Source organism: Myxine glutinosa, chromosome 14 (assembly GCF_964187855.1).
Source record: "Myxine glutinosa chromosome 14, kmMyxGlut1.1, whole genome shotgun sequence".
Lineage (NCBI taxonomy): Eukaryota > Metazoa > Chordata > Myxini > Myxiniformes > Myxinidae > Myxine > Myxine glutinosa.
The window spans coordinates 74,246,993-74,260,054 of NC_136274.1; the positions used below are offsets into that span (position 1 = coordinate 74,246,993).

At 45.7% G+C, this 13,062-nt stretch overlaps 1 protein-coding gene across 6 annotated transcripts in view; it reads left to right on the plus strand.

Annotated features, from left to right (window-relative positions):
• MMAB (metabolism of cobalamin associated B) overlaps positions 1-11,866 on the plus strand; it is a 28,208-nt gene extending 16,342 nt beyond the window's left edge. For all 6 annotated transcript variants that reach the window (XM_068136156.2, XM_068136152.2, XM_068136158.2 and 3 more), the window contains exons 8-9: positions 11,546-11,605; positions 11,706-11,866. In XM_068136156.2, coding sequence (XP_067992257.2) covers positions 11,546-11,605; positions 11,706-11,793 — 148 coding nt within the window. In that variant the 3' untranslated portion in view covers positions 11,794-11,866. The remainder of the gene's footprint in view (positions 1-11,545; positions 11,606-11,705) is intronic.
• Positions 11,867-13,062: the final 1,196 nt, after the last annotated feature.

The following is a 13,062-nucleotide window of genomic DNA, read 5'->3' on the forward strand; positions in this document are numbered from 1 at the left end:
ATGGAGATGAGCAATGATCCTGGATTGAGCTAGTTTCACCAGAAGGGGGTTGATGGTGGACCTTGTGTGCAGGATCGAGGCAACACTGGCTTTTTATGCCTCCGCCGAAGTAGTCGCCAGAGGCATTATGTTTTCAGGTTGTCCGTCCGTTCGTGATGGGTTTTCGTTACCGCAATAACTTGAGAACAGCTGAAGGGATTAGTCAAACTTAGTGCAGGTATGTATAATGAGGTAAAGATTAACTGATTAGATTTTGGGGGCAAAGGACCAAGGTCATGTTAGGAAAAAATCTTGTTACCATAACTTGTGAACCAGTGATGGGATTCTGTCCAAAGTTGGTACAAGTACACTACCGGTCAAAAGTTTTAGAACACCTCAATTTTTCCAATTTTTATTGAAATTTATGCAGTTTAATGCCCAGTGAATAACCTGAAATGGTACAAAGGTAAGCAGTGAACTACTCGACGTTAAAAAAAAAGTTTAGGTTAGCAAAAACGGGAAAAGAATCGAAATTACAGTTATATTGTAAAAAAAAAAAAAAAAAAGGCCTTCAGGGAACAAGTAATGAGTTAACAACTTACAGCTGTTCTGCATCAATGTAAGTAAATTAAGCCTTGAAAGTTGATGCAAACAATTCCCACAGGTGTCCCAACCTTTGCTGATTACTTGATTACAAACCCCCTGTCTGTATAAAAGCAGTATTGGAACAGTGTTATTACACCCTCTGAAGCATTATTTGGACAATATTGCCACTGCAGAATGAATGAATGAATGATCGTTTTAAGGCCATATTCCCCGCTATAGCGAGGGTTAGCCTTGCGGGCCCCATGACAATCATGGTTCCCTGTTTGAGGCAATGTTTTTATGGCCGGATGCCCTTCCTGACGCCAACCCTTGGTCGCCTCTTACGATGCACAGGGATACGGTGTACCTATTCTAAACCGGGGTACACACCGGGATCATTCATCCCAACAAGCTTTACTCTGCAGCTGGTGCACTGCAGGAAGTAGTATATTGGAAACTGGAGGAAACTCTGAGAGGAAGAGGTCTGGCAGACCCAAAGCCACAACAGAATCAGAAGACAAGTTTCTGAGAGTCAATAGCTTGCATGATAGACAGCTCACAGGACAACAGCTTCAAGCACAGCTTAACACTGGTCAAAGTAAGCAAGTCTCAGTTTCCACTGTGAAGAGAAGACTTCGAGCTGCAGGTTTGACAGGTCGAGTGGCAGTAAGAAAGCCATTGCTAAGATGGCAAAATAAGAAAAAGAGGCTTGCCTGGGCCATGAAGCACTGCCAGTGGACTACTGAAGACTGGAAGGTCTTATGGACCAATGAATCCAAATTTGAAATCTTTGGTTCATCACGCAGGGTTTTTGTACGCCGTCGAGTAGGCGAAAGGATGGTTCCTCAGTGTGTGACACCAACTGTCAAACATGGAGGAGGAAGCGTGCTGGTCTGGGGCTGTTTTGCTGGATCCAGAGTCGGCGACTTGCACAGAGTGACTGGCATCCTGAACCAAAAGGGCTACCACAGCATTTTGCAGCGCCATGCAATACCCTCTGGTATATGCTTAGTTGGTCAGGGGTTCATCCTACAGCAAGATAATGACCCTAAACACACCTCCAGGCTATGTCAAAACTACCTTCGAGGAAAATAATAATAATAATAATAATTCATTTATTTTGTATAGCGCTTTTCCAGAAGCCCAAAGGCGCTTTGACAGAGTGGAAAACATAATGCATAACAATACATGAAAACAACAATTGCAAAAAGACAAGAATCAAGAAAACAAACAGCAGCGATATACGGCATATATATAAGACAAGAATCAAAAAGACAAGACAAGAATCAATAGGGAAATATTTAAAGCAAAAGGAGGGAGAAGGAGAAGAGATAGTCAGGGGTTAAATGCTGTGGGTTGAATGTTGAATGCAGCGTTGAACAGGTGGGTCTTTAGTGATGTTTTGAATGTGGTGAGTGAGGAGGAGTCTCTGATGGTGTGAGGTAGTGAGTTCCAGAGGGTGGGAGCAGCGATGGAGAAGGCCCTGTCCCCCCAGGATCTGAATTTGGTCCGGATGGAGGGGGTCAGGAGGTTGGTACCAGCAGAGCGGAGGTTGCGGGTGGGAGTGTGTCTGGAGAGGAGGTCAGCCAGGTAGGATGGGGCCAGGTTATGGAGGGCTTTGTATGTCAAGAGGAGGATTTTGTACTGGATTCTCTGGGGGATGGGGAGCCAGTGAAGCTTGTAAAGGACGGGGGTGATGTGGTCACGGGTCCGGGAATGAGTGAGTAGACGGGCAGCGGAGTTCTGAATGTATTGGAGTTTATTGGTGATTTTTGAGGGTGAACCATAGAGGAGGCTATTGCAGTAGTCCAGACGGGAGGTGATGAAGGCGTGGATGAGGGTTTCTGCAGCCGTGGAGGAGAGGGATGAGCGGAGACGGGCAATGTTTTTCAGGTGAAAGAAGGCTGACTTTGTGATCTGTTTAGTGTATTTGTCGAAGGAAAGGGTTTGGTCAAAGATGACGCCAAGATTCCGGATGTGAGGGGAGGTGGATACTGGGATACCGTCGATGTTGAGGGCAAAGTTATGGGTGGATTTTGTGAGCGTTTTTGGGCCAATGATGATTATTTCAGATTTATCACAGTTAAGCTTGAGGAAGTTGATTTGAAGCCAGGATTTTATTTCAGTGATGCAGTTTGTCAGGATAGAGTGGGTGTCGGTGGAGACGGACTTGGTGGAGATGAAAAGCTGGATGTCATCGGCGAAGCAGTGGAATTGGAGACCATGACGGCGGATTAAGTGACCGAGCGGGGACAGGTAAAGGATGAAGAGGAGGGGGCCAAGAACTGAACCTTGGGGGACACCTTGGGGGAGGGGAGCAGTGGGGGATTTGCAGTTATTGATGGAGATGAACTGGCATCTGTCAGAGAGGTATGATTTAATCCAAGAGAGGGCAGTGCCGGTGACGTTAAAGGTGGATTCAAGTCGGGTGAGGAGGATAGTGTGATCGATGGTGTCAAAGGCAGCGCTGAGGTCGAGGAGGACGAGAATGTTGAGGTTGCCAGCGTCAGAGGAGAGGAGAAGGTCGTTGGTGATTTTGAGGAGAGCAGTTTCAGTACTGTGGTTGGAGCGGAATCCGGATTGGAATGTTTCATACAAGTTATTGGCAGAGAGATGATGTTTGAGTTGAGTGGCTACAGCGCGTTCCAAAACTTTTGACAGAAAGGGTAGGTTGGAGATGGGTCTGAAGTTGTTTAGGGTGTCAGGGTTTAGACCAGGTTTTTTTAGAATGGGGGTAACAGCAGCAATTTTGAGGGAAGGTGGGACGATGCCTGTAGACAGGGAGGAGTTTATTGTTGCAATGATAAGTGGAGAGAGAGCAGGGAGGGAGGCTTTGACAAAGCTGGAGGGGATGGGGTCAAGAGTGCAGGTGGCAGTTTTCATTCCTATGAGGAGTTCAGAGAGGTCAGTAGGAGAGATTGGGGAGAACCGAGACAGGGGATGGCAGGACAAGGGGGGGCAGGTGGTTGGAGGGGGAGCGGGTGCGGCGGTGGTCAAGCTGTTGTAGATGTTGTCAATTTTGCGTTGGAAGAAAGAGAGGAAGGAGATGCAGTTGTCTACTGTGAATGACTGGGTGGTGGTGTTCAGGGGGCGGAGGAGTTTGTTTATTGTCGAGAAGAGTGCTTTTGGGTTTCCGGAGCCAGAGTGGATAATTTGAGAGTAGTAGGCAGAGCGGGCGCGGGAGAGGGCATCTTTGTAGTGTTGTATGTGGTCCTTGTAGGCTTGGGAGTGAACTGTGAGACCCGTTTTATTGCGGAGTCTTTCAAGTTGGCGAGCACGAGTTTTCATCAGGTGGAGTTCAGGGGTAAACCAGGGAGCAGAATGGGTGAAAGAAACTGTTTTGGTTTTTACAGGCGCAAGCTGGTCAAGGCAGGAGGAGAGAGTGTGGTTGTAGTAGTCAGTGAGGTCGGAAGGGGTGTGGAGGTCAATGAAGGGAGAAGTGGACATTTTTTCAGAGAGGGTGGATGAGAATGAGGTAGGTGAAAGAGCGTTTAGCTTACGGAAGTTGATTGTGCGATAATGCCTTGGTGTTGGGGCGGGGATGTTGATGGTCAGAGTGATGGCTAAGTGGTCAGAGAGGGTGAGGTCGGAGCCATAGAGATGGTGCAAATTTAATCCAGTGGAGCAGACAAGGTCCAAAATGTGACCACGGATATGGGTAGGAAAGTCGACATGTTGAGTGAGTTTAAAGCAGGTGAGTAAATCAGTGAAGTCAGTGGTTATTGTGGAGTCAGTGGAGTCCATGTGGATATTGAAATCACCAAGGAGGAGGATTGAGGGGGAGAGGGAACATAGCTGGGTCAGAAAGTAGGAGAAGTCAGACAGGAATGATGGGTGTGGTTTGGGAGGGCGGTAGACGACAGCCATGACTGACTGCGTGTGACCAGAGAGTTTTAAAGCCAGGTGTTCAAATGATGGAGCAGATGAGATGGAGATGAGGTTGGTCTTGATGTCTTGACGGTGGATAACGGCAATTCCACCACCTCGGCCCTCCGAGCGTGGTTTATTGACGTAGGAATATCCATTGGGTGTGGTGAGGTTGAGTGTGTAGTAGTCCAGAGGTTGTTGCCAGGTTTCGGTGAGACAGAGAAAGTCCAGTTTGTTATCCAGGATGTATTCGTTCAGGATGAGGCATTTATTGTTGAGGGACCGGGTGTTGAACAGGGTGAGCTTGATGTTGTTTTGACTCAGCAAGTGAAAAAGTGTGAAAAGAACAAGACGGTAGGCTTCAAATCATGGAATGGCCAGCACAGTCTCCAGACCTAAACCCCATCGAGCTGGTTTTGGATGAACTGGACAGAAGGGTGAAAGCAAAGCAACCTACAAGTGCAACACATTTGTGGGAACTTCTGCAACAGTGTTGAGAATAACTTCCCGAACAATATTTGATTTCCATTGCAGAAAGAATGCCACGAGTGTGTTCGGCAGTTATGTATATCTGCAAAAGGTGGCTACTTTGCTGAGTCAAAATTTATTTTAAATTAAATTTTGTTAAAGAAAATGATTCTATGATTTCTTTGTTATCTGCAATTGTTTATTAACGCACAGGTTGTAAACCTGGTGCGTTATAGCGTTTGCCTGGGAATTTCTGTCTCTCCAAAAGTGAAGCTCCGTTTCTGTCGCTCAGATGTGTAGCCAGTTTCTGTCGCTCAGATGTGTAAACATGACGTCATCAAATCTATATTTAGGCTAACCATGGGCTACCCCTTTGGCTGGTACGCGGCCGCTCGCTAGTACATAATATAGGATATATTTGTTATATGTTATGTTATAGGATATATAGGATATATGTTATATGATATAGGATATATATAGGATAGGTTATAGGATATATATGTTATAGGATAGGAATATAGGACCCAAATGACCCAGAGGACCCAAATGACCCAGAGGACCCAAATGACCCAGAGGACCCAAATGAACCAGAGGACCCAAATGACCCAAATGACCCAAATGACCCAGAGGACCCAAATGACCCAGAGGACCCAAATGACCCAGAGGACCCAAATGACCCAGAGGACCCAAATGACCCAGAGGACCCAAATGACCCAGATGACCCAAATGACCCAGAGGACCCAAATGACCCAGAGGACCCAAATGACCCAAATGACCCAGAGGACCCAAATGACCCAGAGGACCCAAATGACCCAGAGGACCCAAATGACCCAGAGGACCCAAATGACCCAAATGACCCAAATGACCCAGAGGACCCAAATGACCCAGAGGACCCAAATGACCCAAATGACCCAGAGGACCCAAATGACCCAGAGGACCCAAATGACCCAGAGGACCCAAATGACCCAAAGGACCCAAATGACCCAGAGGACCCAGAGGACCCAAATGACCCAGAGGACCCAGAGGACCCAAATGACCCAGAGGACCCAAATGACCCAGAGGACCCAAATGACCCAGAGGCCCCAAATGACCCAGAGGACCCAAATGACCCAGAGGACCCAGAGGACCCAAATGACCCAGAGGACCCAAATGACCCAAATGACCCAGAGGACCCAAAGGACCCAGAGGACCCAGAGGACCCAAAGGACCCAAATGACCCAGAGGACCCAAATGACCCAGAGGACCCAAATGACCCAAAGGACCCAGAGGACCCAAATGACCCAAATGACCCAAATGACCCAGAGGACCCAAATGACCCAGAGGACCCAAATGACCCAGAGGACCCAAATGACCCAGAGGACCCAAATGACCCAGAGGACCCAAATGACCCAAATGACACAGAGGACCCAAATGACCCAGAGGACCCAAATGACCCAGAGGACCCAAATGACCCAGAGGACCCAAATGACCCAGAGGACCCAAATGACCCAGAGGACCCAAATGACCCAGAGGACCCAAAGGACCCAAAGGACCCAAATGACCCAGAGGACCCAAATGACCCAAATGACCCAGAGGACCCAGAGGACCCAAATGACCCAGAGGACCCAAATGACCCAAATGACCCAGAGGACCCAAATGACCCAGAGGACCCAAATGACCCAGAGGACCCAAATGACCCAGAGGACCCAAATGACCCAGAGGACCCAAATGACCCAAATGACCCAGAGGACCCAAATGACCCAGAGGACCCAAATGACCCAGAGGACCCAAATGACCCAGAGGACCCAAATTCTATGTATGTTTCTATGATGTATGTTTTGGTGAAAGTACATAATGTGAATACTAGTAGCAATTTTACAAAAACCATGGCATAATTTCAAATCTTGACCCGAGATGATAATTATGCTACATCATAATTTCCATGTGCCAACCTGGGCGGAATCCAAGTGGATTCACTTGACTTGTTTGTTCTATGCTTAATGTCAGAGTACATCGAGACATAAAACTGCGTAAATTTCAATAAAAACTGGAAAAATTGAGGTGTTCTAAAACTTTTGACCGGTAGTGTATGTATTACGATGCAAAGATGAACTGATTTGATTTTGGGGTCAAGAGGTGAAAGGTCAAAGTCTGTAATATGTCTATACTCTATAACTTAAACGGCTGAAGGGATCAATTTCAAACTGGTACAGGTATCTATCTATATGTATAAAAGAAAGTTGTTTGTTTGTTTGTCTGCACGCGCTAATTTCCTGAACGGTGAAAGATAGGAGGAAACCTCTGAAACAAAAAAATGTCGGGACGGGCCCCGGGAAGGTTATAGGCTAGGTGGTGAAGCCGGTCGAGACCGCCTCGGCCGGGCTGGGCCCATTTCGCAAAAACTTCTTCTTCTTCTTTAAAAATTCTCTTGAAGTACAACTTATGCACTTAATAGGAATATCTGACTGATTGCAACACATGCTTTCAAAATTCTCTCTCGCGGGGCCCGACAGAAGAAAGAACAAGGAATCGTTGAGCACTAACTGATACTGGGCTCGCGGCAGACCTATGTACAGAAGATTAAATTCATTCAAAAAGAACCCGGGCAACGCCGGGTGCATTCAGGTAGTCTACTATATAAGAGAGCCATTTTTTTTTTTTTTTTTTTTTTTTTTTTTTTTTGTATACAAGATCGAGGCTCGTGAAAGAGCGAACATTAATCACACAGAAAGACAAACCGACACATAAAACATATAACATCGGGAGCGGTAGACAAGATGGGGAGAGAGGGGTAAGGACACAAACACAACATTTGAGAGCAGGGACCGAGAGACATGCCATTGGTCTGTTTGTCGCCATTTTTCTCAGATGGCCAAACAGATCTTCGTCAAACTTTCAGAGGTTCATCAGTGAATGCATGGGAGTGTTTTAGGCAAAAAAAGTCTTTTGGGACTAAAAAATCTACATATAAAAAAAATATATATAAATCGCTCAATGGTGCCTAAACCTTTTTGATTAATGACAGTTATATACAAGAACACATTCACAAAAATAAATACAAAATAATCACCAGACATTTGAACACAAATTATCAAACAATACCAGAAGCGGTCAAAGTTGGTGGTAAGGTTTCTTCTTCCTGAACGTCATCATACTTAACTCAGAAACGTGATGAATGGTACATTCACTAGAGTCCCTGTATATAGAGTTGTGTCAACTCAAATCTGGACGCCATTTTGTGTCTAAGTGTGTCGGATTAGATATACATGTACATTCGCGATATGGGGTGATATATTCTAAACCTGCTAAAAAAAAATTTACTACACATATTTAGTCTTATTATTACATACAGGTGATATTTGTTTTGTCAAAAACTCAGCTATTGCCGTGAAAAAGAGCTGTGTGGTGATATTAAAAGTGGTATGGCAATGCATATTACAAGCCAACACTGCATATAAGAGCTAACATTATAAGTAAGACAAACCAATGCTGTCGTTCTCTGAATTTTAATAACTTTTAGAAAGGAGTGTGGGCATATCCAATATTTTTTAAAGGGTGCCGAGAGCAATTCCGGTGTAGGACTTCCAGCCGACATATAGTCTAACACACTTAAAACAAATTCTGTATGTGGTATTGCCATATTTCTATAGTGTACAACTTTAGTTTTATCGACATTAATATTCAATTTCCATTGTAATGATTTAACAAGCTGCAAGTCAGCTTCTGTCTCTGACATAAGGAAAACGTCATCGGCATCTAGTAAGATTGAAACGTTCATTTATTACTACATCCTTGCCCAGAACTCTGATGGATATTGCCTGATCGATTAATATGTTTCATAGCTGGCGACTTGGCTGCACAACCCGCAAAAAAATTGAGCAGGTCCCCCCCTAAAATTGCTTTTATGATTGCCGATTAGGCTAAAGATTTTAAACCAAAAAAATAACTTGCCTCGGAATAAGTTTTGAATGGACGGACAGACAACTGAAAACAAAACGGACCATGGGTTTCCCACCCCTATAAAATCAAAATTAATTCCCTCTGAAAAAGTACAGTGACATTGCCCGCAGACTACCCAACCGCAGACCAGGCAATGTCACTGTACCGGGACATTTAATCAATCAATGACAATATGCGGTCCGCTAGGACTACCCGAAAAAAATTGAGCAGGGTTCTTCCCACGGAAATGTATTTTTGGTCAGCTCCTTGAAGATTATAAACAAACACAAATCACTTCCCTTTAAAAGGGTTTTCAACGGACAGACAACCAAACAAAAACCGAGCAGATAGAATTGCTTTTGAACATCGATCATCAAGCGGCGTGGGCCTACCTGGCAGAGTCTCGAGGAGTCGATCGCTTTCCAGCTCTTTCGTCTGACTTTCGCTTCCCAAATTTGTCTTCTGACTTTATCACTTGGAAATCTATACATCTTATATTTCCCAGATTGGTTTGAACAACCAAAAGCAGAACAACCAGTCATTTTGTTTGGCAATAAACAACATTCCCGTACCAAGCTGACGTTCACGCACGGTGAAGTTAGACACAAAATGGCGCCACGAAATCACGTGACCAGAAATCTCGGGTCAGCGCATGGCACAACTCTCTTTATACAGGGACTCTAACATTCACCAGCAGATATTCAACAAAAAGGTGAAATGATGATTTGACATTTGTGATGGATTCTGATTTGGACGTCATTGCTTTTCCATTATATTTGCCCTCACTTCAAATCTGTTAATGTTTCTTTTTCGCTTGAGCAACGCCAGGTACTCCAGCTATAAATACTTATATACTGTTACGTTTGTAGGGGGTAGGCAGTGATTACTTTAGTTCAGGTAGATTTGCATCAATTAGCATGCTCCGATTGTCTTGAAGAAGAAGAACCAGCATGTAATAAGTCGGGATCCGGTAGGTCCTGTGTTCGGATTAAGTGTTACGTGTGGCCATACGAAGGGTGACTCGTGCCAATTACCTCAGGGATTATGGGTAAAATTATCCCTTGTACGTCATTACCTCTATCTATTCCTTTGTCTCTTTTGGCATTGCACCATTGACATAGGGCTAAAATCCGACATTTAAACATTCATTAATAAAAACCTACCGGAAGTCATGCGTTGAGCCCTACAGCTGACAACCCTGACTTGGGAGACACACAGGACGGGCAGGCTGAGGCCATGCCCCGAGGAGCCGTGGTTGGTCAGGCTTCTTGATTGACAGGAAGACTGTTAAAAGGGACTCGCTGATTGGCGAAGCACGGCTGATGACGGGAAAGCATGGGTGATAAAAGGACGCGCTAGCGGACATTGGCTCTTCTCTTCTCTCTCTTCTCTCTGCGTCTGGTCTGGATCGCGGCAGTCGGCATTTGTTCTGGACAATAAAGCGAATGATCGTGCTTGGACCACTGGCAAGGAAGCGATTGGACCGGCCGTGTTCGGAGACACCACTGGTGGACGTGCAGAGGAAAAGGGCAGGGCCGCGGCCCTGATCGCGGCTGCAGCTTTCCACCAGGGACGACGGGGACAGGCCCGGCAAGAGGGGCGAGCTGCACGCGGCCCGTTCGATTCGCACGGAAGGAAGTTGCATGCCGGCGGGCGCAGCCGAGACGGTTCCAACACCGACGTTGACGGTTCCAACGCCAACGACCCCTGACGAGACCCTACCAGTGATCAGAGTTAAATGCACCCACACACAATTGTTTTATCTTTCCGTGTTTCAAGTCTGTCGGGGGACATCCTAATTTAGGAATTTATTTGACCGTGTTTTATTTTGTATTACCGGCATTTCTTTTAATAAAGCTGGTATTTTTGGACATTTTAAATCCGTTTCGTACGAGTTATTTTCCGCATGTTTGAGGACTGCCGGTGGGGTCCCCCCCAACTCCCTCACGTGTATTAACTCCACTACATTTGATGAACGCCTTGGAGTAACAGCTTGTTCGGCTATCCTTTCCTCGGAAATATTTTAATCGCCAGGAACGCGACAATACTATACTCGGGGCGCAAATACATATATAACTTTGTCTTGGAGGTTACATAAGCTATGTTGCCGAGGGCTCATCCGAGGGTGTGGGGAAGCAGGAGAGGGGCGTAAATTCTCGATGTAAATGCGTACTGTGTAGCGTCACCTATTGGTGGTGGCAGAGGATATTACAATTTCCTTTTTTTTTTACCTGGGCAACACTGAGGTTATGAAGCACTCTTTGCACGGGAAAATTTTTCCTCCTTCCCTTCCACCCCTCCCCCAAAACGTGTATAATGATGTAAAGATGAACTGATTCGATTTTGGGGTCAAGAGGTCAAAGATCAGAGGTCATGTTACAATTACATTGTTACCACGATAACGTAAGAACAGCTGAAGGGATCTTGTCAAACTTGGTGCCTGTATGCGTAATGAGATAAAATGAACCAATTAAATTTTGGGGTCATTAGGTTAAAGGTCATGTGAGACAATCCGAAAACATAATGCCTCTGGCAACTTCATCGTCAGAGGCATATAAAGGTGCCACATGCCAGAGTGGCATCATTCAGTTTCTCGTTTGCTGCGCTTCAAGTAAGAAAAATAAAAAATAGTATTGACCCCCTTGCGAGGTTCAGGTAAAAATCCCTGCCAGGCAAATGAGTGATAACCCCTTTCTCCCGCATGTTAATTTTCCTTCCCTTTATCCAGAGTGGCCTCAATTGTGCGTGAAAAGCAAGTCGACGCTACTGTTGCTCAATTTCTGAACAGGTAAGTTGAAAGCAGATTGTTGTTTGCCATCATCGAACGTTCTAACCCATCTATTTATTTATAATCACAAGGTATGTTGAAGCTTTTCTTCTTCTTGCAGGTTGAGCGATTACCTGTTCACCGTGGCCCGGCATGCTGCTGTGAATGAAGGCAGAGAGGAGCGGATATATCGAAGACCCAGAACTTGAGTGGCTTCGATTCAAATAATCCACAATTGTGAACTTGGCACAAAAAAATATAAAAAACTCAAACCCAGCTTAATCATTTGTGCATAAAATAAAAACAGACTGGTCGCTTCAACAATGTGCATCATTTATGTAAGCAACGCAATGGGACTTGCGGTGATGCTGACATAATTATAAAGGTACCTTTGGTGTACGTATCAAGCATCACAGGGCAGTTGTAGTTATAAGATTGTACATGAACAATGATCCTTTATCTTAGTCTGGTGTTGGGATTCATGGAGAAGTGAGAAAGAAGAACCAATGAAAATAAGTAGAAAGAGATTGAAGGGGGGAGGAGGGGGGCATGCCAACAAGAGTAGATGGACAAAATAGGGGGACAGGGCTAGAAGATATAATGGTTGTTAATTTGGGTGGGGTACAGCTGTCTTGAAGTCGTGGAGGGAAGAACGAGATTGAACAGTCCGAGGCAATTGGTTCCACAGGTGGGGAGGGGGTTGAGGAAGTGGAGGTGAGTGGAGGTGAGTAGTGAGTCTGAATTTTGTGAGTTTCACCAGAAGGGGGTTACTGGCAGACCACATGCACCATATTGAAACTTCGGGGGGGGGGGGGGCACAGTACAGAGACAGAGAATGCAAGGAGTTGGGAGACAGACTGACCACCCACCTGTGATGTGAAAGTAATAAGCCCAGGAGACTCACGGTGGAGCTGGTAAGCAGGAAGGTAAATATTAAAGATATTCTGGGGATGACATTGTATGTGGACGATCTGGATGTTGTGGTGGAGAGTGGGCAGGAGATGCAGGAAGTGCTGGGGGAGTGGAAGGAGGAATTTGAGAAACATGGGCTGAAAATGAACATGAAGACTCAGGTGATGTGGGTCGGGCAGCAGAGAAAAGAGGTGAATATCAGGTTTGAGGGGAAGGAAGTCACAAGGAAAAGGGGTTTGAGTATCTGGGTGGGACAGTGACCGGGGATGGTAAGTCAGAGGCTGAGGTGCGGAGGAGGATTCAGGTGGGTGTGAATGCGTGGAGGAGGGTGGATCTTGTAATGGCAGACAAAGCTTTCAAGGAGATTGAAAGGAAAGGTTATGATTTTGAGTGTAACGCCGGCCTCCCTTTATGGTCGAGAGACAGTGGCACTGACAGCCGCAACAACAGAGGCTGCAGGTTGGCGAGAGCAACGAGGTCATGAGGATTGTGGGAGTGAGGATGGAAGGAGAATGGATGAACTGAGGGAGATTGGTTGTACTTGAATCTTGAGCTTGGTGGGGAGA